Source organism: Ammodytes marinus (genome assembly GCF_949987685.1).
Source record: "Ammodytes marinus genome assembly, chromosome: 2".
NCBI classification, from domain to species: domain Eukaryota; kingdom Metazoa; phylum Chordata; class Actinopteri; order Uranoscopiformes; family Ammodytidae; genus Ammodytes; species Ammodytes marinus.
In genome coordinates, this window is record NC_137231.1 from 3335063 (window position 1) to 3362355 (window position 27293).

At 40.4% G+C, this 27293-nt stretch overlaps 2 protein-coding genes across 2 annotated transcripts in view; one reads left to right on the top strand and one right to left on the bottom strand.

Annotated features, from left to right (window-relative positions):
• The first annotated feature begins 348 nt into the window (after positions 1 to 348).
• On the top strand, positions 349 to 5297 carry paxx (PAXX non-homologous end joining factor). The gene is made up of 7 exons (XM_080040148.1): positions 349 to 500; positions 604 to 667; positions 1080 to 1129; positions 1535 to 1695; positions 3031 to 3081; positions 4207 to 4297; positions 4750 to 5297. Exons 1-7 carry the CDS (start codon positions 397 to 399, stop codon positions 4796 to 4798), a joined length of 570 nt encoding a protein of 189 aa, XP_079896274.1. The 5' UTR covers positions 349 to 396; the 3' UTR covers positions 4799 to 5297.
• Positions 5298 to 8092: 2795 nt separating this feature from the next.
• abca2 (ATP-binding cassette, sub-family A (ABC1), member 2) overlaps positions 8093 to 27293 on the bottom strand; it is a gene marked incomplete at both ends in the record, with an annotated part of 90325 nt that continues 71124 nt past the window's right edge. Inside the window, 17 exons of the mRNA XM_080038105.1 lie at positions 8093 to 8128; positions 9869 to 10084; positions 11003 to 11140; positions 14665 to 14767; positions 15750 to 15842; positions 16247 to 16350; positions 17852 to 17986; positions 19327 to 19647; positions 20221 to 20341; positions 21935 to 22067; positions 22342 to 22465; positions 24211 to 24358; positions 24995 to 25110; positions 25271 to 25445; positions 26104 to 26164; positions 26291 to 26402; positions 26496 to 26601. Of these exons, the coding sequence (XP_079894231.1) occupies positions 8093 to 8128; positions 9869 to 10084; positions 11003 to 11140; positions 14665 to 14767; positions 15750 to 15842; positions 16247 to 16350; positions 17852 to 17986; positions 19327 to 19647; positions 20221 to 20341; positions 21935 to 22067; positions 22342 to 22465; positions 24211 to 24358; positions 24995 to 25110; positions 25271 to 25445; positions 26104 to 26164; positions 26291 to 26402; positions 26496 to 26601 (2242 nt within the window). The remainder of the gene's footprint in view (positions 8129 to 9868; positions 10085 to 11002; positions 11141 to 14664; positions 14768 to 15749; positions 15843 to 16246; positions 16351 to 17851; positions 17987 to 19326; positions 19648 to 20220; positions 20342 to 21934; positions 22068 to 22341; positions 22466 to 24210; positions 24359 to 24994; positions 25111 to 25270; positions 25446 to 26103; positions 26165 to 26290; positions 26403 to 26495; positions 26602 to 27293) is intronic.

Consider the following 27293-nt stretch of genomic DNA (forward strand, 5'->3'; position numbering starts at 1 on the left):
ATATATATATAGATGGATGGATGGATAGATAGATAGATAGATAGATAGATAGATAGATAGATAGATAGATAGATATATGGATATAGATAGGATATAGCCCATAGATAGAGGTAGAGAGATGGATGGATAGATAAATACTTTATTGATCCCGAAGGAAATTCTGACATCTAGTAGCAGCAAACATAGCCTACGTAATACATTTTATTTTATTGTATAGCCTAAATAAAATTGAAGCAACCGAGGAGACCTGTGATCTACTGCTACTCCAGCAGGTGGCGTACAGCTGCTCTGCCAACCGCTAATGAAACCCCACGAAGAAGAAGAAGAGGTGCTGGCCTATGGTGCTGGCGGTCTAACTTCCAGTGACAGACAGACAGGGAAGTGTTTCAGAATACAATGGAAGATGTGAACCAGACCTCTTACTGCACTGTGCTAGATAAAAGCAGCCAGACTAAATATCTCTGCTACACACGGAGGAAAACAGGAACATTTAGTATCAGGTGAGGCCGACAAATACATTGAACACTTTTATATTACTCTGAAAGAACCTGGTTAAGTAGGCTACCATATGATGTTATGTCTTTGTGTTGCTGTGCTGTGTAGTCTGACTGATGCTGCGGACGTGTGGAGCACGAAATTAACCACCGAGGACTCCCTGCAGCAGTTTGTAAGTGTTTGTCTGATGAGACAGACAGACAGACAGGCAGACATACAGACAGACACTTTATTGATCCCTTGGGAAGTTTCCTTCAGGGAAATTCAGTGCGGGTAGAACAAAGATACAATAACAAGTAAGAAAAAAAACACAAGCTAGATAGCAGCAATAGACCGTTAAAAAGTTAATACAGAGTAATATTTATAAATACATTTAAAAAGAAGCAGCAGCAGGTGTTAACAGCAATTCTATTATGTTTGTATTTGTCCTTGTTTAATAAATAGCAACAATTTGTAACAATAAATAAATACATGATACCATCTGTTATGTTGTGTTGGTCAGCCTTCTATTTCTATTGAGTGTTGTGCTGCTGACTGTCTGTCCTGGTGATGTGCTCTGACTGTAGTCTACTTCTTTGTTTTAGAGACACAGGTTTGTCCTCAAGTCTCCAGAGGACTATGTCCTACAGCTCAGGTGAGCTCACACACTGTCTAACATCAAGTACTTCTAACAAGATAGGCTACTGGCGCATACAGAACATTCTTTGACTTGCCAGCTGTGTGTGTGTGTGTGTGTGTGTGTGTGTGTGTGTGTGTGTGTGTGTGTGAGACTATACAGACCAGTACACACCATTTTAATCTGCATGAGAGTTGGACTGTAGGCCTACATAGAATGGTAAACTTGTATATTTTTCTGTATGTATTTTAGCATGAACTTTTTATGTGTGTTCTATATCATAACACATTTGAAAGCTGTAATCACAGTACCGTGATACTGTGAACTATTGTTGCTTAAGGTTCATCATACTATCATAACATTATTACCATGCTAGTACATAGCATCCTTTGATAACAGAGTATTCCTGTGTCTCTCCATCAGGTCAGCCTGTGTGAATGGGGATGTGAGTGTGCTGGTGAAAGACTCCAGTGTCCAGCTCCAGGGTCTGACTCTGAACAAACTGGAGCGCCAGCAGGCCACACATGAACTCAAGAGGCTGCTGTTCACCATGGCTGAGAGCCTCCCTCACACACACAGTACATGTATGTTGTAGTTGTCTCCTTCACACACACACAGTACATGTATGTTGTAGTTGCCTCCCTCACACACACAGTACATGTATGTTGTAGTTGTCTCCCTCACACACACAGTACATGTATGTAGTAGTTGTCTCCCTCACACACACAGTACATGTATGTTGTAGTTGTCTCCTTCACACACACAGTACATGTATGTTGTAGTTGCCTCCTTCACACACACAGTACATGTATGTTGTAGTTGTCTCCTTCACACACAGTACATGTATGTAGTAGTTGCCTCCCTCACACACACAGTACATGTATGTTGTAGTTGTCTCCCTCACACACACAGTACATGTATGTAGTAGTTGTCTCCTTCACACACACAGTACATGTATGTTGTAGTTGCCTCCTTCACACACACAGTACATGTATGTTGTAGTTGCCTCCTTCACACACACAGTACATGTATGTAGTAGTTGTCTCCTTCACACACACAGTACATGTATGTTGTAGTTGCCTCCCTCACACACACAGTACATGTATGTTGTAGTTGCCTCCTTCACACACACAGTACATGTATGTTGTAGTTGTCTCCTTCACACACACAGTACATGTATGTTGTAGTTGCCTCCCTCACACACACAGTACATGTATGTTGTAGTTGCCTCCTTCACACACACAGTACATGTATGTTGTAGTTGCCTCCCTCACACACACAGTACATGTATGTTGTAGTTGCCTCCCTCACACACACAGTACATGTATGTTGTAGTTGTCTCTTTCACACACACACACACACACACACAGTACATGTATGTTGTAGTTGCCTCCTTCACACACACAGTACATGTATGTTGTAGTTGTCTCTTTCACACACACACACACACACACACAGTACATGTATGTTGTAGTTGCCTCCTTCACACACATAGTACATGTATGTAATAGTTGCCTCCTTCACACACACACACACACACACACAGTACATGTATGTTGTAGTTGTCTCTTTCACACACACACACACACACACACACAGTACATGTATGTTGTAGTTGCCTCCTTCACACACACAGTACATGTATGTTGTAGTTGTCTCTTTCACACACACACACACACACACACAGTACATGTATGTTGTAGTTGCCTCCTTCACACACACAGTACATGTATGTTGTAGTTGCCTCCTTCACACACAGTACGTGTATGTTGTAGTTGTCTCCTTCACACACACAGTACATGTATGTTGTAGTTGTTCCTCATTGAGGGTGGAGTAGAAGCTAATGGGATCTGATGCTCAGTTAAACCCACTGTCACTATATGGGATGGATGCTGACTCTTGCTTTTCATTCCCTCCAGGTGTGTCCCCCTCTGTCAGTCCAGTGAAAATTCATCAGCGGCGGCCCGCAGGTACTGTTAATTTTATTTTTTAAAGAATATTTATTTTGTTATTAGACAGTTGGAGAGATGAAATGGGGTAGAGAGGGGAATGACATGCAGAGAACGACCCGGGCTGGATTCTAACCCGGCGGGGGCTCTAACCACTACACCACGAGTGCCCCGCAGGTACCGGTTCTAAAACTGATTGATTGATTGATTGGATCATTTTGATTGAGTCTGTCATACATTAAAATACATAAATAGTCAGGGGATGACACAAACAATCCAGAAGGATTATTTGCATTGTTGTCCCTGTGGGGCAGGAGGAAAGGGCATTCCCTCTGGGATGCATCACCAGTTGAAGTTCACTTTTCAAAATCCAATCACGTCCCCTCAGACTCTTTATCATTTGAGTTGACTGTGAGCTGCCACACTTCAGAAGAGAGTGATGCATTGAGCAGAGTAGAGGTAATCGGGATGACCTACCTGTATTCTGTACTGGGGTGACATTGTCGGCCCCACACATAGCTACACCAAGGTCCTGCCCTCTGTGCTTTGTCTGCAAATCATGGTGTTTTAATGACCAGCATTTCATTCTGCTTCTACACACAAGTTACTCATGGTGGATTTAAATTAAATGTATTTCTACAATAGTACATACTGTATGTAAATATCCTATGTTCCATGGTGCTTATAAAATTACTTGTCATCTTCCCAGCAGACCCAGGTTAGAATCCAACCCGGGTCGTTCTCTACATGTTATTCCCTTCTACCACATTTCTGTCTTTCCAAAGAAATACCCCAGAAATATATTCACAACAAAAAAATCAATTGTCAAACATAAGTAGTGATCTGTAGAGTGTAACCTGTGGAATAAGCCAGTCCACCAGTAGTGAATGATGATGATGATGATGATGGGGGGTGGTGGCTGTGGCGAAGTGGATAGGCCAAGTGTCCCTGAGCAAGACACTGCACCCTAAAATGTCTCCTGATAGTAAGCCAGCACCCTGTGTGGTAGCTGCTGCTGCTATCGGTGTATGAATGTGTGCTCCAGTTGTAAGTCGCTTTGGATAAAAGCGTCTGCTAAATGACATGTAATGTAATGCTGACAGTGGTTTAGTTGAGCAGCTTACAGAGATGGTATTTGTTCCTCAGAGTTTGAGCCCCGGCAGCAGAACGGTTCTCCATCAGGTCCAGTGAAGAAGCGTCTTGTAGGAGCTTCACTCATCAACCCAGGAACCAAACGGTGTGTGTTCTAAACCTGGAACCGTCCCCTCTTTCCCAATCCCCATACTTTCTGCTATTTATTATAGGAGAACAAAGATTTAGGATGTCCCAGTTCTTGTGGTCAGATTCATTACCATGCTAAAAAAAATACCCGGATGCCCTATTACATCCGGTCAAGATTATTAGTGTTAAAATCAGCATGCTATGGGGCGATTCTGACCCACGATCCAGTGCACATCGACGGAGCCTCCGTATGAAAACAACCGGGGAGGGGATGAGACAGATGTAAAAGCAAGAGGCAAGATCGAGGCGCCATGTTATGATGAAACGTATGTCCCAATTGTGTGCCTACTGCATCCTAACTAGATTATTTTTATGTTCAGCTGTAGTATGTAGAAAAGAAGAGAGTATGCGATTTGGAACGCAGCCAGTATAACCGTATTAACCAACTGTTGGTCTGTGTGTCTGCAGGAAGCTGATAGCGACCGGCGTGGCCTTTGATGATGTAGAAGAAGACTAAATCATCCTCCATGTTCACACACACACACACTGCTGCACAGACAAACAATGCAACTGATTTGAATCCATAATATTAGCCTGCCTATTTCTGACTGCTAATATAACAATTCTTTATGGCATGATATGAAGGACAATGAAAACTTGCATTTTTTTAAATGATATTTTAGAGTCTGTTATTGTGATGAATGTCTTATCTCTCTCTCTCCCATGTGATGCTTTAACTATTATGGTAGATTCAATGAAATGTGAAAATGAAATAAAAGAAACAGTTTGCAACACATGACTTCTATATGTAAAACAAATTACATATATTGTGCAAACAGTATATACAGTGTGTGTATGTTCTACAGGAAAAAAACTCTACTGAAAGAAATTGAGAGACCAATCTGGATTTTTCTTCAATCTTCATCTCTACATTACTTAATGGAAATGCTCTAAATGACCAACTTTCTTAATTGGGAATTTGTTTGAAATATTGTCAGTAGTTTATAGAGCGAAATCCAAAATGTTAACCCGACTCAAACATTAAACAGACACTGGAAATCTGGAGTTGTCAATTTTTTTCCAGAGCTGTATATCCCACCGCCTGGTTGAGCGATGTTATTTTTAAAAAAGAAAAGAAAAAGTGGAAAGACGGCAATCTCAAACACTGCAGTAGCTTTTCTGCTTGTTGGACAGGATAGAGCGCCTTCCATTGATGACACAATGGCAGTGACGCTTTCTGACCAATCACTGCTTAGTACATGGTACCTACTCTTTTGGAACCTGGAAAGAAAAGTAGGTACCAGTAACTTTTACAAAATGGAAAACCAAAAAAAAAAGGAGAGTAGAGTAAAGCCATGTAATAGAACAGGGACAGTACATCACATCAAGGCTTGCTCCTCTCACTGCTTAATGTTAGCTTTGGCTTTTCTACACACACACACACACACACACACTACTTACAATGGAAATTCAATGGGCAAGGGTTCTCTTTGCGGTAACGATGAACAAAGGAATCTATGATAGTGATCAAAAGCCTTATGTATGGCATATACTGGGGTATATACAGTAAAAACACAATAAAAGGACAACCTTCCAACCCAGGTTAAACAAACAACTGTTTAATTATACATGAGTGTGAATGATGTCGTGTGTTTTGTCCAAATGCCAATGTGATGTTGTTAAACCAAAGTCATCAATCCATGTTAAATATATTGAGGGGCGAATGTTGAATTCTGTCATTAGACTGATCCCAGAGTCTTATGTCTGATGTTTTAACAATAGCTTTCAAACCTTGATATTGTTACAATCACAATAAGATCCAAATAACTCAAATAAGTCATCTCACCGGTGCACACAAATCAGCGTTATTTCATAAGTTGAGAGTTTTTATTCAAGGCGAGACACTGCAGGGGACAATAGGCTAATATTTTACCGTTAAGATCTTTATTTCATTTTTTTACAACATATTAGTGTCCAAAGTATATATGTAAATATGTCTCATCATAAATCAGACAATTAACATGTGAACATAACCTTCTGTAATAACCTTCAGAATAGTTCTAAGAATGATTATGGAAAGTTTAGTTGATGTAAGTGCTTTAAGAGTTGGGATTTTATGGTTCACAGCATTGAAAAAAACAGACTAAGGTTTAGTCAAATAAACACCTGAATGTACATTTTGGACCTTTTAGTTATACTAGTATGAGAGAAGACATTTTATGGAAGATAAATAGACAAAACATCAAAATTAAACAAGTGCTTGAAAAAAAAACTATGTTTTGCCTGCCGTGTCTCGCCTTCAATCTGGATTCAATCAAATACTTCAGTAAAAGACTTTCAGAGAACAAACCAAATGAAAACAGTAACTTGTTCTTGTTGAACTATGATCCCTTCACATAGATGTACGGCTCACTTAAAATGACAGCAAAACATGACAGCACTTAGCTTGTGAAAGAAATAGCGAAACAATCATTATTTGGACATGACAGGTTACAACTCAGTTATCACAGAAGTCAGGAGGGAGACCAGTTAAAAACCACATGCCAACGTACAGTCAGACAAACATCCGTACGCTTGTCCCTATTGGATATTTTCCTTTGTTTGAATTCCTATAAAATCCATTAGACATGACAGGGTCGTCTGCAAATCATAGAACAAGTTCTGTAACCCAAGATAAAGAATAGCTGGTCATGATCTGAGAGTTCCCTTTAGTATCACAGTGATGGTAGTGCACTTCTTGTCAGAGGGGATTATGAGCAGAGTCACTTCAGTTAGAAAGCCCCTTACCTTCATGGAGTGATTCATATCTTTTTATCATTATAATACACTGTGTCCGGTTAATAGAGGATCTTTTTTTTTGTCAAGTCCACAACCTAATGATATGCGTCATCAGGTCAATAACCATGCTGTGTACTGTCATTCCTTTGTGTCCCTGACGTCAAGTAAAAAGTCAATAAAAGTCAACAGGCATGTCCACACCTGGCTCTTCCTCCTAAAGTGCCTTCAAAAAATAAACCCCCATAAATAAATAAAATCAAACGCGTCAGTCCATAGCTGCTTCAATATCCAAAATAAATCATTCTTCTTCTTCTTGCCACAGAAAAATAGATTGTTCTAACATTACTAGTGTGGGAATCAGCTTCATCACAGCATGCTTCTCAAGGCAGGTCTAGTTTGGTACAGAAATCAAGGGCCCACTCTGGGTACACTGGGCCCTTTGGCAGGGACACATTGTTAACATATCACCCAGGAGAGCTTCCTTCAACACAGTATTGGCCTGCCACCTATAAAGATATACATTCTCATTTACATACATATGGAAAACATTCCAAGACAAGCACATCCCACTACAAGCTGTGCCTCTTCTGCACACTTACCTGCCCAGGGACTACAGGTGGAAAATAGCAAATTTGCTGAAAAAAAAACAAACTGGTACATGACACCTGTCCTTGACTTAAACAAGGTTGATGGGTTTTCTTTTTGTACATTGTCCCTGGTCCAATAAAGTGACATTACATTCCTCAGTCTTTATCATCTGCCCAGAGCTGGTCCTCAGTGCACAGAGCTTTGGTCCTGTTCAATCAGCAGCTGTGTTCTCCAGGCAGGCCAAGGAGCTCACACCACCGCCTCATACCTCTCTCTCTCCCTCTTTCACTCAATCTCTCTCTCCCTCTTTCACTCAATCTCTCTCTCCCTCTTTCACTCAATCTCTCTCTCTCTCTCTCTCTCTCTCTCTCTCTCTCTCTCTATCTCTTTTACTTTTTCACTCTCACTCTCTCTTTTACTCTCTCTCTCTCTTTAAGAGGCTCATTCAGCACAGAGTGTCTGTGTTAAAGGAGAGCTGCACCTGCCAAACAAATGCGGACACACGTGAGGCACACACACACACACACACACACACACACACACACACACACACACACACACACACACACACACACACACACACACACACACACACACACACACACACACACACACACACACACACACACACACACACACACACACACACACACACACATTCACTTGTTAGAAGGTATTTCTCTTTGTATTTCTCAAGCAAACCTGAAGAAGCCAACAGTTTTCAATTTCACAGTTAATGTGCTTTTATATTCTATCTATGGTCATGATCAGTACAACTACAACATATGCAAACAGCTGTACTGTATAATGTCTTCAAAGCGTTTGATTGTATTATGATGTACAAACGTCCTGATTTTATCTTCCATCTTGACACAAGGGTGGAAGGGGTTCACCAGGGACAACATAATGGGATGTTCTTTGACTATACATTATTCTAAACTGAAACAAATCCACAATTTGGAAAATCCATTTGCAGAATTAGAGAGTTGCATGAATGTACAGTATGAATCCTTCCCAAGATCTGGTCCTAAAATAAAAACCTAACTAAACCTGCGTTCCAATCCCCATACTTCCCTACTATTTACTATGCCAGAAAAAGATTTAGGATGTCCCAATGCATACACGTCAATTGTAGTATGCTAAAAAATACATACTAAATGCCCCACTAACTCCAATAGCATGTCGGATTATTCGTCTTTAATCTTGACATTTCTCAACAAAATGAAGAAAAAAATCTTTCTAATCTGATTTTTTTTCTCTCCTGTGGCCCTACAACTCTTCTGTACTTTAGTATGTAGTGTAGTAAAAAGAAAAAAGTATGTGATTTGGAACGCAGGGCATGTTCATGCACCTGTGTAGTTCCTTCTGTAGCTTATTTTGACTTTAACAATGAAAGTCTTCAGGTGTAGTAGAAGAAATAACTCTCTGTGATGGGGAAACTGACACACCGCCTGAGACTACAACAGACACAGCTTGAAGAAAAGTGGGAGAAATGGACCAAAGCAGCCAGGAGGAATATGGACAGGAACAAATGACTTGAGAGATTCAGAGGAACTGCTAGAAATGTAACTCCCAAACCAATTGTTCTGTTTGGTTCCTGTTTTTTTTTGTTTACTGTATTGTTTTGACTGTGGACTGTCTGTGCGAGTTTAACAATGAAAAATTGAAGTGAAAAAAATTAATAAAAAATAAAAGTTTTCTTATAAATGTAATTATACAAACCCAGGTGTTGGATTGAAGAGCTGCCAAGCTGTATTGGACCGGACAGATTGACTTATGTTGCTAAGGGCAAGAGGAGGGACTTTGTCGAGCTCTGGGAGCCTTACATGGCTATTAGTTCATTTTAAATTGATTTTTTATTAATTTAATTTAATTTTTTTGAATGTCCTTGTTGTGATGGTGCAGGTGTTTGTTTGTGTGTGTTGTATACATAAAACGACAATAAAAATGCAGCTCTGGAAAAAATCAAGAGACCACTCCAAATGTTCAGTGTAACTTGTTTTACTATTTTTAGGCATTTGTTTGAGTAGAAGGAACATTTTGGGCTTATAATATAAACTACTGACAACATTTCTACCAAATTCCAATGAATGTTATGTCATTAAGAGCATTTTCAATAAGTTATGTAGAGATGAAGATTTCCGAAAAATCCAGACTGGTCTCTTAATTTTTTTCCGGAGCTGTATTGTGAAAACCAACCAAGCAGGTGTGGTCCGCTCACCCTTTCCTCCTCAAAGCTGATGAGGCCTTCATCGTCGTCACTCTCCAGTTCCTCGGGAGCGTCGCTGCCCAGAGCACTGAGCTCTGTGGTGGCTGGTCTGGCCTTCAGCAGGCTGAGGATACGCTGCAGTGGAGACTGACCGCCACCGGGGGGAGACACCTGCTGCTGCTGCTGCTCCACGTTATCACTCTGCTTCTTGGCAAAGTTCACAAACACCTGGGCAACAAAATATCATTCATTTACCCTGCATTCCAATCCCCAGAAAAAGATTTAGTATATCCCAATACATGCATCTCAATTGTAGTATGTTGAAAATACATAAATGCCCCACTAACTCAAATAGCATGTTGGACTATTCGTCTTTATTCTGGACATTTCTCGACATAATGAAAAAAAATCTTCTTTATCTGATTTTCTTTTGCTCTCCTTTGGCCCTAAAACTCGTACTGTTGAGTTGCCTTAATAAATAACACGCATTATAAGTTTCAGATGAAGAAAAGGCTTACAAGATAAGACATGAACTTAATGTATTAAAGGTTTCATGCCATAATTTGCCACAACACAGTGAATGGAGTAGATCCTGAAATCCTCCTTTTGAACTGAATCAAGAAATGGATTTAGAATTGGATCGTGACCCCAAGGATCGGAATCATTTCTATTCCGATCTACATCCTGGTTTGGCACGGCTAAGTATGGTGACCTTGCTTACCATTTTATTTATTTATTTTTATTGTATTTATTTATCTATTTTCTTCTTTTTGTTATTCTAGGTGTGTGTACTACATGTTCAAGTGGGTGGGCTGGGTGGGATATTGTTGTTTGTATGTGTATGTAAACAACAAAGACTATGGATATGTCTGCTAAAATGTATGCTCTGTATTCTGTTCTGTGTTCATAAACATTTCCAAATAAAAAAATTATACAAAAAAACAGTATATACTGTATTAATCAGTAGCCCCACATTGTAGATCTCCTGTATTGTTTCTACATGATCACATTTGAGTCAAATAAATTAAGGACAACTTAAAAAAAAAGAAAAAAAAAGATACACAGCCCCGATCAAATCTATTCAATCTTTCCTTGTGGATGTCCTGAACCCATGTTGACCCTAAGTGTCCCGCTCTGGTGACTCACATTGTCCAGCGTGGTCTGACTGACAGAGTAGTCCTCTATCCCCAGCACCTCCACCACCTGCTCCATCTTACTGAAGACCTGGGCCAGGGAGATGCGCTCAGACTTCAGCTGGAACTGCACCTTGGTGTGGTGACGCTCCTGCAAACACCACAACAGACACTTTAAAGGGATAATTCAGTATTTTATGTATATAAGTATAAGTATGAGGATCTTGGGCATCTGTTACCTCATGGAGATGGCAGTCATTTTAGGGAGTTTGAGGGGAAAAAATCCTAAATTTAGGGTACAATTGAACGGATATTCATGCTTGAGGTAAGCGTTCATATAAGAAAACTCATATTTCTGCTGTCCCCCTCTGAGACAGTACAAGGCTGACTCCTGCTACAGCGACGTCTCCCCCAAACTCCATATAGTGACTGCGCTCACAGCCATCTCCATAAGGTAACAGACTTACTATGCACAAGTACCCCATACAACCCCACTTCAAACATACTGAACTACCCCTTTAATGTCTGAAACAACTTCAAAAGAAAGAGGACGTCATCTGTCCAAAGCAAATCCTCACTCAACGCTCATTGTAATGTATAATAAAGTTCTACCAAATATATATAAAAACATATATACATATATATAAAAACATATAGGGGAGAACGGGGGAATCTGAGGCATCGGGTAATGTGAGCCACCCCCTGTATCTAGGCAACGGAAAACATTTGTGGTCATGTGAGATATATGTTGTCAAGCCCCTCTCATTTCCCCATGGCCCTGAAAGAGAGGACCTCATGGTGCTGTGGTAAGCATGTTTTTTCACCAAAATAGGTATTTTGCATGTAAAAGTAAATTTTCTTGCTGTCAACTTAATCAACTGTTGTGCCCAAGCAAATGTATTCACGTAGAAAAACTTATATCATACGTGTTGATGAACTACCAACATATGAAACCATGTGATGCTGATAACTGAAGATTAGCCTGAAATGCCAAGAGAGGTAGTTTTTTCTCAAATTGTGGTGGTGGGGGAAAGTGAGCCAAATGCTGTGGGGGAAAGTGAGCCACTGTCTCACACCATGAGGCACAAGTTAAGTTTAGTCTTAAACATATTTTAATGTAATATTACATGACATATGTTTTATTTTAATGTCATACACATTGTAGAAAACCATCATGCCAAGGAAATACACCAGGAAGACGACCTGGGGCAACCACACAGAAAGAGCACCTTCTCATCTTTCCCTGTAACCTTCAGGGCTGGAATGAGTAGGCCTAGTTGTAGAGTATGACAGGCTGATGTTATAATCCAGTTGGGTCTTCTCCTGTGTTCTGAGTCCCAGGTTGTTCTCGCTGGTTCTGATTTTCCTATGCTTTGACCCCCAGACACTAGCTGGCTCTAAGGGTCCTGTGTTCTGACCCCCAGACTGTGTTCTTATCTAACTGTTTCTATCTTTCATTTGAATCTTATTAAAACCTTTTGAATTATAATATGTTGTATTTGATTTTGTATTTTGTTCAGAGTTACTTTCAAGTGTTTAGAAAATTTGCTTTGCTTAATTGACCAAACCCCATCATTCTTTTACTAGTCCGACATTAGTTCTGGAATGCGTGGCTAGCTTTCAGGATTCTTCTTACTGTTACAATATGTGTTGTTATGGTAGTTTCAGAGTGGAAAAAGTAAGTGGATCAGTTTACCCCACAGCTGGGGTAAAGTGAGCCACATCACAACTTTTTTTAAAACAATCATATTTTCACTGCCCTTTGTCTTGAAAAAATTCTGCTAACGCCCATTTCTGGGAAACATCCTGAATTAATAGGAAATGTGTAAATTTGAGTGATAAATCATTTTAGCTCGCTTAGAGGGGAGCAAATGTAAAAAGTGGCTCAGATTACCCCGTTCTCCCATATATATATATATATATATATATATATAGGGGAAGGTGGGGTGATTTGTGCAACTTTTTACTCAAAGTGATTTTAAAGTGAGGCCTTGACAGTTATGTCTCCAACTCAAATATGTACATATATTTCAGGATGTTGTGCATCCCTGGCAATAAAAACTTTGGATCTGGAATAAACTGTTTAAGAAATATAGCTTTCGGAAAAAAAGTTGTCTTGTCGCACAAATCACCCCACGTAAAGTCACCATCATCATCTTTCTGGCCATCTGAACTCTCATCAGTGGTGTCGTTAAGTGGAATTGAGATGTCACTCTCTTCTGAGCTACTGTAGACAATCACTTTCTTTTGGTGACCAGCGTATACAGCCATGCCACTGGCACAACTCTCAGAAATGTACTTTGCACTAGTTGCTCCGTGCTTGTGGAACCAACTGCCACCTGACAAATGTGATTCCCCCTACATTTCTGCCTTTAAATCAAGGCTCAAAACCCATATGTACACCCTGGTGTTTCCTCCCCATTAACCTCTGCACTACTTACTTACCTCTGCACTACTATCTGTGTTTATGTGGATGTATGGGCTTTACGTCTTTTATTTTGGTTATTGTTATTTTACCTTCATTGTTTACCTACTGAATGCACTATGTACAGCACTTTGGACAGTGCACACTGTCATAAATGTGCTTTTATAAATACATTTTACTTACTTACTTACTTATAACTCACCCAGGCCCTTGCGCACAAATCACCCCATCCCCAGAATTTTGGATAATAGGCATGATGCAGCAATTTAGGGTTGACATTGTGCTAATTATATAGACTCAAAGTGTAGCATACCAAAGCACTAAAACATGTGTCAAATGTTTTCAAACGTGTCTATAATTGTTCAGACACAATAATCAAAAAACCTTGATCATGGAAATTTTACTTTGAAAGGCAAAACACAGTTTTTTGAGCTTAAATGTGCTTATATCTTATTCCTTGTGTCTCCCTTCTTTACAGGATGAGTCAAATGGATGGCTCTTCTTAAATATGTGGTCACATTTCCAATTTCTTCCACGGTTTTCTAGAAACAATGGGTTTTGCAACTTCCAAAATGCACAAATCACCCCACCTTCCCCTATATATATATATATATATATATATATATATATATATATATATATATATATATATATATATATATATATATCTTTATCAAAAACAAATAAAGAAAGCTGCAGGCCATGAGCTTTGTTACACAGTGAGTGTGTGTGCATGGTGACATGGACTACAACGCAAGAAGAAGAAGAAGAAGAAGAAGGAATAATTCAGACAAGAACAATAGTGCCCTTGCAGCCCTGCTGCTCGGCCCCTTATAATAATTCAGTGGAAAACAATAGGACCTATGACGTATGTACCACATTGATACTTCACATTACAATAGAGCATTCACAAGCACACTTGAGGGAGGGTTTGATCGCTCAGGGTCAGGGTATTGAAACCCACAGATGTTTTCTATTCAAATGTGTTTGTTTGTTTCTAACAATTTTTGCAGAGATGTTCCACACAATTGAATTTAATGGGTGGTATTTAAAGTAGGTACGAGGAACTTTTTTTATATTTTCGCACGCAAAAACTCTAGTAAATATAGAAACTCAAGTTAAGTATAGATACTCCAAAAATCTACTTTAGTACAGTAACAACAGTACTTTACTTTACAACACTGCTTTAAATGCTATATGTAAATACACATTCAAATAAATAAAAATAGGAGGAATGTGCAGTAGTCTACCTTCAACACGGCTTCAGGGAAGTTCCTGTTGAAGAAGCGGACCACCTCCTTCACATTGGAGCTGCTCTTGGTCCTCACTGTGATCATGTAGCCATCTCCAAACCTGGAACATGACAAGGTATAGGATTGAATAAGTTCTTATACTTCTGAGAACAACAGTATGTAACTAAAAAATAACTACAGCATTTTTCTAAAGATTTTTCATTTGTGTGTGATATTGTTCCCTTTGTGTAAGATTCATTAGGACAGTGGTAGAGGGATAATATGGAAAGAACGGAGAGAGGGAGAGACATGTAGTAAAAGCTCTGGACTGGAATAGAACACAGGCACATTGCAATGTGCTTTGAGCTATACAATATGTTTTGGGGTTTTGCCCAGTATTAAAGAAATAAATGAATAACGGAAAATTGAAAATAATCTGTAAAGACATTCATTTTGGATTTAGAATCTGCGTATATACATACAGTATGTACCTGAGCTTCAGATACCTTTTCTTATCTCAATATTTGTGTTTTCATAAAAGCTTACCTTGAGCTTTCTCATTTTCTTACAAAGTTACTGGTTTGCTTTTTTTTTTTTATCTAAACAAGGAAAAGGTCAAGTATAACCAAATGATATTTGAATAAAAACTATCCATTTACCATTAAGAAAGACTGTCATCAAACTCTGTTTACAGATCAGATCTATACAGTGCCCTCCAAAAGTATTGGAACAGTGAGGCCAATTCCTTTATTTTTGCTGTAGAATGGAAACATTTGGGTTTGACACCAAAATATGAATATGAGACAATAGATCAACATATCAGCTTTCATTTCCAGGTATTCACATCTGGATCTGATACACAACTGAGAAGATAGTACTTTTTGTAAAGGAACACTAAATTTTTAGGTGAGCAAAAGTATTGGAACAGATAGACTTAAAATAAATTAAAGTGAAATGAAAGCTATTGTCTCATATTAATATTTTGGTGTCAAACCCAAATGTTTCTAGTCTACAGCAAAAATAAAGGAATTGGCCTCAATGCTTCAATACCTTTGGAGGGGACTATACATCACATAAGGCAGTTGGATGGGGATTGTGCTGACCTGTTCTTGAGGTGTTGGATGCTGCCCAGGCATTTGAACCTGCCGTTGACCATGATGCCCAGCCTGGTGCACAGGGCCTCACACTCCTCCATGCTGTACACAACAACAGGACAGGATTGGTTCAGCACACTGGGGTTCAAACAGTGTCACAGTGTTCGAAAAGCCCTACTAACGTCCTCCCTCCTACATACTCAACATGTATACTTAACGATCGATTGTGTATGCGAGGTTCCCAGAAGCAATTAAGAATGAAAAAAAAAAAACCTTGTTTGAAAAGACGCAATGCATTGTGGGGCGGTTGAGTACGAAAAGTAACCTATCGATCCATACACAAAATCTTCCCGGAAGTACGTACTCATCCGGCCATTTCTCGCCTACACAACCACAACCAACTCAAAATGAGTATGAGTAGAACGTTAGTATGAATAGGACATTAGTATGAGTAGGACGTTAGTAGGGCTTTTCGAACACAGCCCAAATTACAATGTCTGTCTCACCTGTGTGATGTCAGCACCACAGAGCGTCCAGTCTTGATGATGTCAATGATTAGATCCCAGAGGAACCTGCGAGCCTTTGGGTCCATCCCAGTGGTGGGCTCATCCTGGAACGCAACACAACAACACACTTCTATAGGCAGGCAGCTGGAAACCATACTTTACACTCATCTTTTCATCTATAAGGTTTTTTCATTTTCTATTTGTGATATTGATGAAATTAAACTTTTTCTCTTTTAACATATAACCCTGCGTTCCAAATCTCAATTTTTTTTCTTCTATTCTACATACTACAGCTGATCATAAAAATAATCTAGTAGGATGCAGTAGGCTGGGCCATACAACTGGGACATACTTTTACTTATTCATTTCATCATAACATCGCGCTTTGATCTTGCGTCTTTCTTATATACACTCACTGGCCACTTTATTAGGTACACCTGTTCAATGGCTTATAAAAACAAAAAGCTAATCAGCCAATCACATGGCAGCAATTTAATGCATTTAGGCATTTAGACGTGGTCAAGACAATGTACTTCAGTCAAACCGAGCATCAGAATGGAGAAGAAAGGGGGTTTAGGTGACTTTGAACATGGCATGGTTGATGATGCACGGCAGGATGGATCCATACTTTCATGTTGTTTACGCCAAATTCTGAACCTGCCATCTGAATGTCGCAACTGAAATCGAGACTCATCAGACCAGGCATGATTTTTCAATCTTCTATTGTCCAATATTGGTGATCCTGTGAGAATTGTAGCCTAATTTTCCTGTTTTTTAGCTGACAGGAGTGGCACCCGGTGGGGTCTTCTGTTGCTGTAGCCCATCTGCTTCAAGGTTGGTCGTGTTTTGCGTTCAGAGATGGTATTCTGCATACCCTGGTTGTAACAAGTGGTTATTTGAGTTACTGTTGCCTTTCTATCATCTCGAACCAGTATGCCCATCCTCCACTGACCTCTGACTTCAACAAGGCATTTTACGTCCACACAAATGCTGCTCACTGGATATTTTTTCTTTTTCGGACCATTCTCTGTAAACCCTAGAGATGGTTTGGAGTGAAAATCCCAGTAGATTGGCTGTTTCTGAAATACTCATAACAGCCCTCCTGGCACCCTCAACATTGCCATGTTCAAAGTCACTTAAAACCCCTTTCTTCCCCATTCTGTTGCTCGGATTCAACCTCAATAGGTTGTCCCATCCAGGTCTACATGCCTAAATGCATCGAGTTGCTGACATGTGATTGGCTGATTAGTTATATGTGTTAACAAGAAAATGAACCGCTGTACCTAATAAAGTGGCCGGTGAATGTATATTCATGGCATCCCTGGTTGTTTTCATTCAGAGGCTACATCGATGTTACGTCACTTCTGGTGCACACTGGATTGTCGGTCAGAATCGCCCCAATAGCCGGCTGATTTCAACACTAAAAATCTCGACCGGATATAGTAGGCATACTAAATCTGACCACAAGAATTGGGACATACTACATCTTTTTATACCACACTTAATAGCAGAAATGATGGGTATTGGAATGCAGGGATAGTTTTGGTACTAATGAACTCAGAATCTACTTTGGCAGTAGATCAAAAATCCATTCAAACGTCTTACCAGGAAGATGAGTGAAGGGTATCCAATCAGAGCAATGGCGGTGGAAAGCTTGCGTTTGTTTCCCCCACTGTAAGTGCCGGCTGGCATGTCTGCATACTTGGACAACTCCAGCTTTTCTAATGCCCACTGCACCACCTAGAGGGGGCAGAGGTCATATCAGTGTGTTATGGACATGCAGCTAAATAGGTTGTGAAGAGGACAGTACATTAAGAAGATGTGTGAAGATTTCCCATTGGCTAAACAAACAAAACCAGATAAGAAACACAGTGATTTTAAAAGTAGTCTAGTTGAGTTTGAATGTGTGTGTGTGTGTGTTTCCGTACGTATGTTTACGTGTGTGCGTGTTTGCGTAGGTGTGTGTATGAGGTGTAATACGTATCACCATGCGCAGACCTGAACGCCTCACACGTCTACACGCGTTAACGTTAGGGCTGGGTATCGTCAAGGACTTCGCGATACGATACGTATCACGATACACTGGTCACGATACGATATATCACGATATATTGCGATATTACATAAACAAGTTGCCTTGTCAAACATAACAGCACAATATATTGATAATTGCACAGACAAATGAAGTCCTTTACTATTTTCTTCCTTTTTTTGGTTTTGGCAAATGATCAAACACTGCTGCAGCTGTCATAACATCAAAATAACAAATCCAATTCACTCTTGTACAAACACATCAGTGTGCTTTTGTGACACAGTGAATGTTAAGTATTCTTATAAACAAAACTGATCTAACTTCAATAGTCAGTATTCTAGAGGCTCAGGCCTGACAGCAGACATGGGTTTGAATCTGACCCGTGGTTGTTCTCTGCATTTCATTCCCTCTCTGCCCCATTTCAGATCTGTATCTCTGCACTGTCAATAAAGCCTTGAAAAGCAAAAAAAAAAAAAAGCAAAAAAAAATCATAAAAAAAACGATATCGCGAAACTAATTATCGCGATATATCGATATATCGATTTTTTGACACAGCCCTAGTTAACGTGTAAAACGTCTGGTGCACAACACTATACGCATATACGCTACACACACCTTAACGTCTAACCTTTAACTGTTACTCTATCAAATCATTGCTCAAACAATGATAGCCAAAATAAGATATAATATATTTTTAATAAATTGATAAATATCAAAAGGGGAAAATAGAATCTAAAAATAGAATGATCGTTGATCAAACAATGATAGATATCTAAAGCGGGAAAATAAAGGCTAAAAATAGAATGATCGTTGCTAACCTGTTGCTATCCAAACAAGCAGTGCTGTAACTTTCTATCATAGTGCCCTGAGCCCTCTACGTCAATGGACTTGCACTGAATTAAGATGTCGAGGTAGGTGTCCATCCATATAACTTAACCATGATTAAAAATACTTGACCTGTCATCAGTGTGGGATTAAAATAGTTTTATCGATTAGATCTGTTTTACGAGAGGAGGTGTGTGTGTGTGTGTGTGTGTGTGCCACCCACCCTGTCCTGGTCCTTCCAGGCGATGCCCCGGAGGCGGGTGTAGAGTTCCAGGTGTTCCCTGGCTGTCAGGTCGTCAAACAGAGCGTCAAACTGTGGACAGTAGCCGATGCTCTGCTGCACGCGGAGCAGGTCCTTCAGGATGCTGTTCCCGTCGATGAAGGCCTCCCCTCCCGTGGTGCTCTCGTCCCCCGTCAGCGTCTTGAAGGTGGTGGTCTTCCCCGCTCCGTTCACCCCCAGCAGCCCAAAGCACTCCCCAGGCCGCACGCCCAGACACAGCCGGTCCACTGCCTGGATACGACCCAGCTTCCTGGATTTATACACCTTATACACACAAAGAACACGTGCAGATATATACATTAGGACCATAACCAATGTTTTAGTGCCAGCTCCTTTTCATTCATTCATTCATTCATTCATTCAACCTTTATTTTTACTGGAAAGATCAATTGAGGGGTGAGACTTATTTCCAATGACGTCGGGTCAAATGAAAAAATGCAAAGCAAAAACACAAACACAATGTACAATGAGAATACATCAAGTTACACAACAAGCTGATAAAAAAGAGTCCAAACCACTGACATATTTAGACAGGGAATCCTGAATGGCTGCCATGAAAATGACGTGGATGCACATACAATATAGTTATTTTCAATATATTCTACAATGTACTGTAGTATATTTTAAAACAGTTGCAGGTAGAGTTTGGCAGATGTAAGATAGGAAGTGTTTTTCCTTACCTTCATCATATCATTTATTTTTCTCATGTAAAATGAAATAATAAATAATAATGAATAGACTATTTTAACTGTCATGAGATGTATTGATTTTTAGAGTATTTTCAAGATAACATTTCTGTGCAGATTCTAATCCCTATGTGGAGCTGCTCAGGTTGACCTTTGTTAGGTTCTCAATCTTCAGCATGTCGTGGTCGGCGTCTCCTCGCAGGACTCTTCGTCTCTCACACGCCACATCCACATCATCATCGTCTATGGGCTGGAGGCTGACTGGTACCCTCCTACACAACCACACACACACACGCATACACACACACACACAAACACGCACACACACACACACACACACACACACACACACACACACACACACACACACACACAAAATACTTATTTCAATTACTTGTTTGGTGTTCCTTTTTTTAATCTTGGCATCTTCCTTCACCTCAAATAGTGATATCCTACATTTCCCACAATGCATTTTAATCATTTGCATCCTTCAGGGGAGTTCTGAAAGGACCTGAAAACATTTGGGATGGTCGCTTAACTTCAGCTCATCTGTTTCTCATCTACTGTCAAGACAGGAAAGATTGAAGGATGGATCATAGGGTACAAATACCACCTGTCAAGGATTTCCATATCTGTTTTTCTGTTGTATAGTTTTGTTCACATTGTGGAACATCTGCATCATGAAAAGTCCTCTTCCCTGTTCACACTGTACAGACAACAGTACGCTGTATAACTTCAAGACTGACGAAGGACAACTACACACATTTCTACGATAAAACTTGGTGGCCATCTTGGATTTTCGAGTGGCCAATCAGGCAGTTTTGATGAATAGGCCCCAGAGAAGAAATTCACCAAATGTCATGGTTGTACCATTATTTGCACGATTTATTTTCTGTTATCCGCTACACTAACAGTAAAGATTGAGCTCTGCTGACTTTGCGGTGTATATTTGTGTGATGTCTGTGTGCTTGGATTTGTCTGTGTTATGACTGTTACTGTTGATGGAGAAGCTTGTGTGTGTATCCGTTGACTCCTCTTTGATACGTTGTTGTTGTTGTTCATTGTAAACAGGAAGCTGTAGAAAGCTCCCTCTTTGATTGTAAGGGGAGCGACAGTCAAAGCGGTCCCCTCACACACTCGGAAAGCCATACTAACGTCCTACTCATACTCATTTTGACGTCAATTTGAGTATGTGACGGTTGTGTATGCGAGTTTGGGTAGGCGAGAAATGCCCGGATGAGTACTTACTTCCGGGAAGATTTTGGGTATGGATCGTTTGGATACTTTTCCTACTCAACCGCCCCACAATGCATTGCATTGCAAGGAAGGTTGTTTTTTAATTCTTTATTTCCAATTATGCATTTCCTGCACAGGACTGTATGCAAAAATCTAGTTCTATATCTAACCTGTGGAGGGCGGTAATATGCTAAACAGCGTCTAAACGGACAGAATCTTATAAGAAGATGAAATTCTTTATTGCTTACTACTTCAGTGTGAATGTTTCGATTCACCTCGCATACACAATCGATCTTTAAGTATGTGGTATATAGATGTTGAGTATATAGGAGTGAGGACGTTAGTATGGCTTTCCGAACACAGCCGTCCCCTCACACAAAGGGAGCGACAGTCTTTGCTGTCCCCTCACACAAAGGGAGCGACAGTCTTTGCTGTCCCCTCACACAAAGGGAGCGACAGTCTTTGCTGTCCCCTCACACAAAGGGAGCGACAGTCTTTGCCGTCCCCTCACACAAAGGGAGCGACAGTCTTTGCCGTCCCCTCACACAAAGGGAGCGACAGTCTTTGCTGTCCCCTCACACAAAGGGAGCGACAGTCTTTGCTGTCCCCTCACACACTCAAACACTCACGGGGGTTTCCTCAGGAAGTTGTACTGACAGAGGATGGTGATGAGGAAGCCCACAAAGCCTTCGATTGTCATGGCAACAAGTCCACGAGTGACAATGTCCCACTCGAACGGAGACTTCATCTTGTCAAACTGGCCTGAAAGCACAGATTCACAGCAACTTAGATCTACTTAGATCTCTTTAAGATTCTTAAAAATACATTTGCCTGTGTCACAAATAAAAAATAAATACAGTTCAACCTATTCTAGGCCTATTTTAAAGTAGACAGCTTTACGTTTAAAGCTTTTGGTCAATTAGGCCTAACGCAAGTCAGATTCACACAAGGTTATTGAAATGTTTCTTTACGCATACCCCCCTCCTCCCCCCTATTCTCATGCATTGTGTGTGAAGCAGCTTGGTGATGAGTATACCTATTTTAGCGTAGTATTGGTTGATGTACTCGTTGTAGGCCATCTCCATCAGGCCATGGCCCAGGTTGTAGTTGGGGAAGATGAGGCAGCAGGACTTCAGGTAGCTGTTCACTCTTTTTAGATCCTGGAGAAAGGAAAAAGTGAATAAATAGAGAGACAGAAACATCCATGGAGCCACATCTGATGCTGCTGCAATACAGAGTAATAGGCTAATACATTTATGTTATAGAGCGCTTTTCAAGGTAGGCTACAATAGGGCGTATTCACACCTGCCGTGTTTAGTTCAGTTGAAACAAACTCAGGTGCACTTCCGCCTTCGGTGCGCATCTTTCAGGCAGGTGAGAATACAGCAAATCGCACTCAGAGGCGGACCAAACAAGCGCTCCGAGACCCAGCTGAAGAGGTGGTCTCTGAGTGCTACCAAACCAACTCTGCTGCAGTTTGTTTGTGGTGTGAATATGGCCCGACCTTAATCTGACCCAAATGCAGGAGGCACTGTTAAGGGTGTAAGGGCAGGGTGTCATATTGTATCATATTGTATCATATTGTATGGAATGTAAAGACCACTGAGGCAAATGTCAATTTGTGATAGTGGGCTATACAAATACAACTAAATAAATAAAACTGATTCACTGTGCCTTTTCTTATTCTTTTCTTTTTTAATAAATCGCCGTCAGCTTCACATTATGGGAAAGTGTTGTTGTCACCAGTGTTAAGAAGATTAGTTGTGGTTTGACCGGGAGCCCCGAGCTAATATATTACATTTGATAGAGGACGAGTAAACATGCTGATGTGTTCAGCGATTAGATGAAGGAGAGGGGAGTGTCTCCCGCACAGTGCCAACAGGTTCACGCTGCGCTTTGCATGAAGTGTTTGTTTTTATTTATCTTCCTATGTTAATGGATTATAGTGTAAATACTCTGGTGTCAGTTTGGTGTGTCTCAGCTGCAACTCAGCTGGAGCATACTCTTCACGCGAGCTGCACGTGTCCAGCAGCAAAAAACAGTGAAAACGATTTGTTTCCCATCGTGAGCTACAAGCTACTTAACGTTGCATTGACATAACCTACATATCTTATTTTAACCATATGAAACAACAAGAATTGGATGTTTTTCTTTTTTAATAGATGTATTTAATTATTCTTTTTACCCCACATTAGATTGTAGAACAGGCAGTACGCTTTCTCTTTCCCTCTCCCGCACTCTATAGCCTACGGATATATTAACCACGCAGTCAGTTATGTGCTGATGGCACCAAATCACTCTAAACACAATATCTCCATGATTTACACTTTGGCAGTTTTCACTTCGTGCTTCCTGCTTTTTTCTTTTTTTTGTCCGTCTAATGAATGAATATCCTCAGCTCACGTGTGATTTTGCTTTGTGATGCTAGTTCACTTGCAAAAAGGGCAATGTGACCGCACATTTGTAATGTCTTACATTTTTACTTTGAGAAATTCGATACTTCTAAGGCTTTTATTTTGAGAATATTAAAGGTGAAGTAAGCGATTTATTTATGTCAATATATGTGTTAAAAGGGGGCGCCCTTAGCTCAGTTGGTAAGGCGTCCCCCCATGGGCCTCGGCCAGCAGCGGACCCGGGTTGACCTGGGTGAATGGATATGCGCCTACAATGGCGGAGCATGTAAAAATCCTTCCCAATGTCTGTTTTGATGGTTTTTATCATGTTTTATCGCACTTATGGATCTGAGATGATGCTAGATAACTAGCTGCTCGAAGACTGCATTAATGTGGTGACGTGGGGACGAGGGAGGGAACTGCTAACTGCAGTCACTGACAGGAGGTTAGCTAAACTGACCACTCCACTTACTGAACCTTTAAATGCAATGTTTATTTAATGCGTTACACACCTTGTCATGTTCAAAGAGCTGCAGCAGGAATGTGGCCACAGTAGCAGTGATGCCAATGAAGAGGTTGATGACGATGAGGAAGACGTAGGCCGTGCTGGGGACCTCAAACCAGAAGGATGCTGGGTACATGATGGGAGTGATGGACCAGCTGCAAAGAAACAAGCACACAACATCACAGCACTGAAGCATCAAGGAGGGGCTGCTGAAAATCAATCCATTCATGTGACAATCCTGATTCGTATCTTGTGCGATTTTAAATGAATTCTTAAAGGAACACTTCACCCATATGGAACCAATGTTCTATCATTATAAAATCACTATTATAATATAATGAATGAGGTTTTTCTTCCCTCAGTCTCCCCTTTAGTCTTCCCTTTATTCTCCCAGCTGTCCCTACATTTCCCACTGTGTGATGAAAAATGTAGGGTTAGACAGTGAGACCATTGACCGATGAACCGATTTCTAGTTTTTTGTACATTTACACTACATAGGACGCCAGAGTTCAATAGACCTTCATATTTCCACCGGTGAAGTAGGTCTTTAAAGGGTCAGGTCACCCATATTATTAAGAACAACACATTTTCTATTCCCTGTGGTATTTTACAGTCGCACAATCTTGGTTATAATTGTGCAAGATTGGAGATATATTTCTCTCTTAGAATCGTTCTACTTCCAACCTCGGGGAAAATTGAGGTGCAGAGCATCATACCATATTCATGATAAATAAAAAGTAAATGTTTTTGAGTTAGTGTGTGTGTGTGTGTGTGTGTGTGTGTGGTCTCACCCATATAGCAGAAAGAGTGAGAGGACAGCAGGGAAGTTGGTTGGGGAGGTGTATGCCGGCAGGTCGAACACAAAGAGAATGAGTACACAGCAGGTGGCAGGGACCAGGTAGTTGAGCTGAGGACAGAGCAGAGGAGAGGACGTGTTCAGTATTTACAGACACACACACACACACACACACACACACACACACACACACACACACACACACACACACACACACACACACACACACACACACACACACACACACACACACACACTGCCTCCTCCTCACCATGTCCCACATATAATTAGCCAGCCAATAGATGACGGGGTCACAGCCGCTGACAAACTGCAGGTGCTTGGCCTTGGTGGATTTCTCTGCCACCAGGAACACTACGAAGCTGGCCGGCACAAAGGACATGGCCACGATGATGAAGATAGCAATCACCACGTCTGTCCCCTGGAGCCTGAGAGGGGAGGAGATCATAATCCATAACGTTAGCCTCATAGCATAATTGCCTAAATCATATTTACTCTACTCATTTTATCTACTCTACATTTACTCTATTCTACATCTACTCTACTCTACATCTACTTTTGGTTAGCCTAATAGCATAATTGCCTAAGTCATATGTTAAGGGTTATAGAGTAGGGTAAAGTAGATGTAGAGTAGAGTAGATGTAGAGTAAAAGTAGAATAGAGAAGTTGTGTAGTAAAAGTAGAGTAGAGTAAATATGATTTAGGCAATTATGCTATGAGGCTAACGATATTTGAATTGGCTTTATAATACGGGATTCATAAAGACAACAAATCTACTAAAGATAGCTTGATCATTCTGCTACTACTGCAGTTAATGATGCATAAGGACAGTTCAACAAAACAACAACGCCAGAAACATTTGTCAGATTATTTCGTGTGGAGAATGATTTTGTCGTCAAAATCCCTTTAAAGTCAAAATCAGTGAATCATTTTTTTCCTAGAATTGCTGACTCCGCCTTTAACTGTGTTCCCACACCTCAGCTAATAACTATTTTTGTTTGAACGATTTGCCAACTATCTCTTAAATTGTAATACATATATTATATACATAGAGGCATTACTTAGCAGTGCTGCTGATCAACTCACAAGTAGTCCAAAGAGAGGCTGGCACTCGTTCGATTCATTGGGTGGTTTGTCAGTGTGATACCTGCAAAGCACATACACACAAGACAACTACCTCATTGTACTGTAAATCCTAATAACCAAATCACCAATATCAATTTCCTCAAATAAAAAAATAAATCTCTGTCCATGTTGAATCCAATGTAAATACCATAGGCAGCAGGGTTTCCCTTGGATGGCAGAAGGTTGGCACGCAGGATGGCGTTGTTCAGGACATTCAAATAGGTTGGCATGCTGTGGTAACCTTTGTTGTTGTACAGAACCTGGACACAAGCGGTCACTCTGTCTCAGTGCGTGTTTATACTGAATTGAAGCAAAGTTATTGTACTAGTTCAGAGTTCAAGTTCAAGTCTTACCTGAGCTGATCTGCGAACGGCTATCTTGCGCACCATTGGAGGTATATTCCTCCCAAAGGATGCTGGGATTGATTTTTGAATGTTCCCCACTGTTAAACCACCATATCTATTTGGGAACAAAGTTGGTGAACAAATTAGATATTACAAAAAAATTAATAAATTAACAGTGAAATTAAATGGATAGAATATTCAGGACGTGTTGTTTCACTCTAACTCAACCACCAGCGACATGTTGACTTCACATGTTTCACACTGCACTTCATTTGTATTGCAACTGAATAATGTTGTGGGGAGTTGTGAAAGAAAGACAACAAAAAAAAGTCATGACCAGTCCCTAATACAGGTCCAGCCACCAAAATGCATTATATCTATTAAATGCCACACAAAGGGGAAAATGCACCCAAACTGCTCTCAAATCAGCCCACGAATTTGCATGTAATGAGGGAATATTCAAAATCCAGCACAAAATGACTCCCATTCAATGCAAATAACCCTCGTTGCAAATAGCGCATCATTCTCGTAGACCAGCGCAAATTGCGACAGGCAGTTTTACTGGCGATTTATCAGGTCTGAAAAGCTTGTACTAAAGCAGCGCTATTTCTCCATCTCCCTTTCTCTCTGTATCTGTCCCTCTCTCTCCCTCTCTTCAAAGCTGGTGAGCTTTAAATGATATTGACTTGATATTGAGTTATATTATGGGGCAAATCTACAGGCAAGGGGGGAAGTGGGTTGTGTACTTATATCGGATTTAAAAAAAAATGAATGGAGATGGAGCTCAGGTTTATTTAATAAGGGCTG

Bases quoted from the DNA above. Each gene is read 5' to 3' on its own strand.
- paxx (XM_080040148.1), top strand. From the start codon at position 397: ATGGAAGATGTGAACCAGACCTCTTACTGCACTGTGCTAGATAAAAGC. The intron at 501-603 runs GTGAGGCCGACA...TGTGCTGTGTAG, and splicing joins ACAGGAACATTTAGTATCAG to TCTGACTGATGCTGCGGACG. The intron at 1,696-3,030 runs GTATGTTGTAGT...CATTCCCTCCAG, and splicing joins CCCTCACACACACAGTACAT to GTGTGTCCCCCTCTGTCAGT.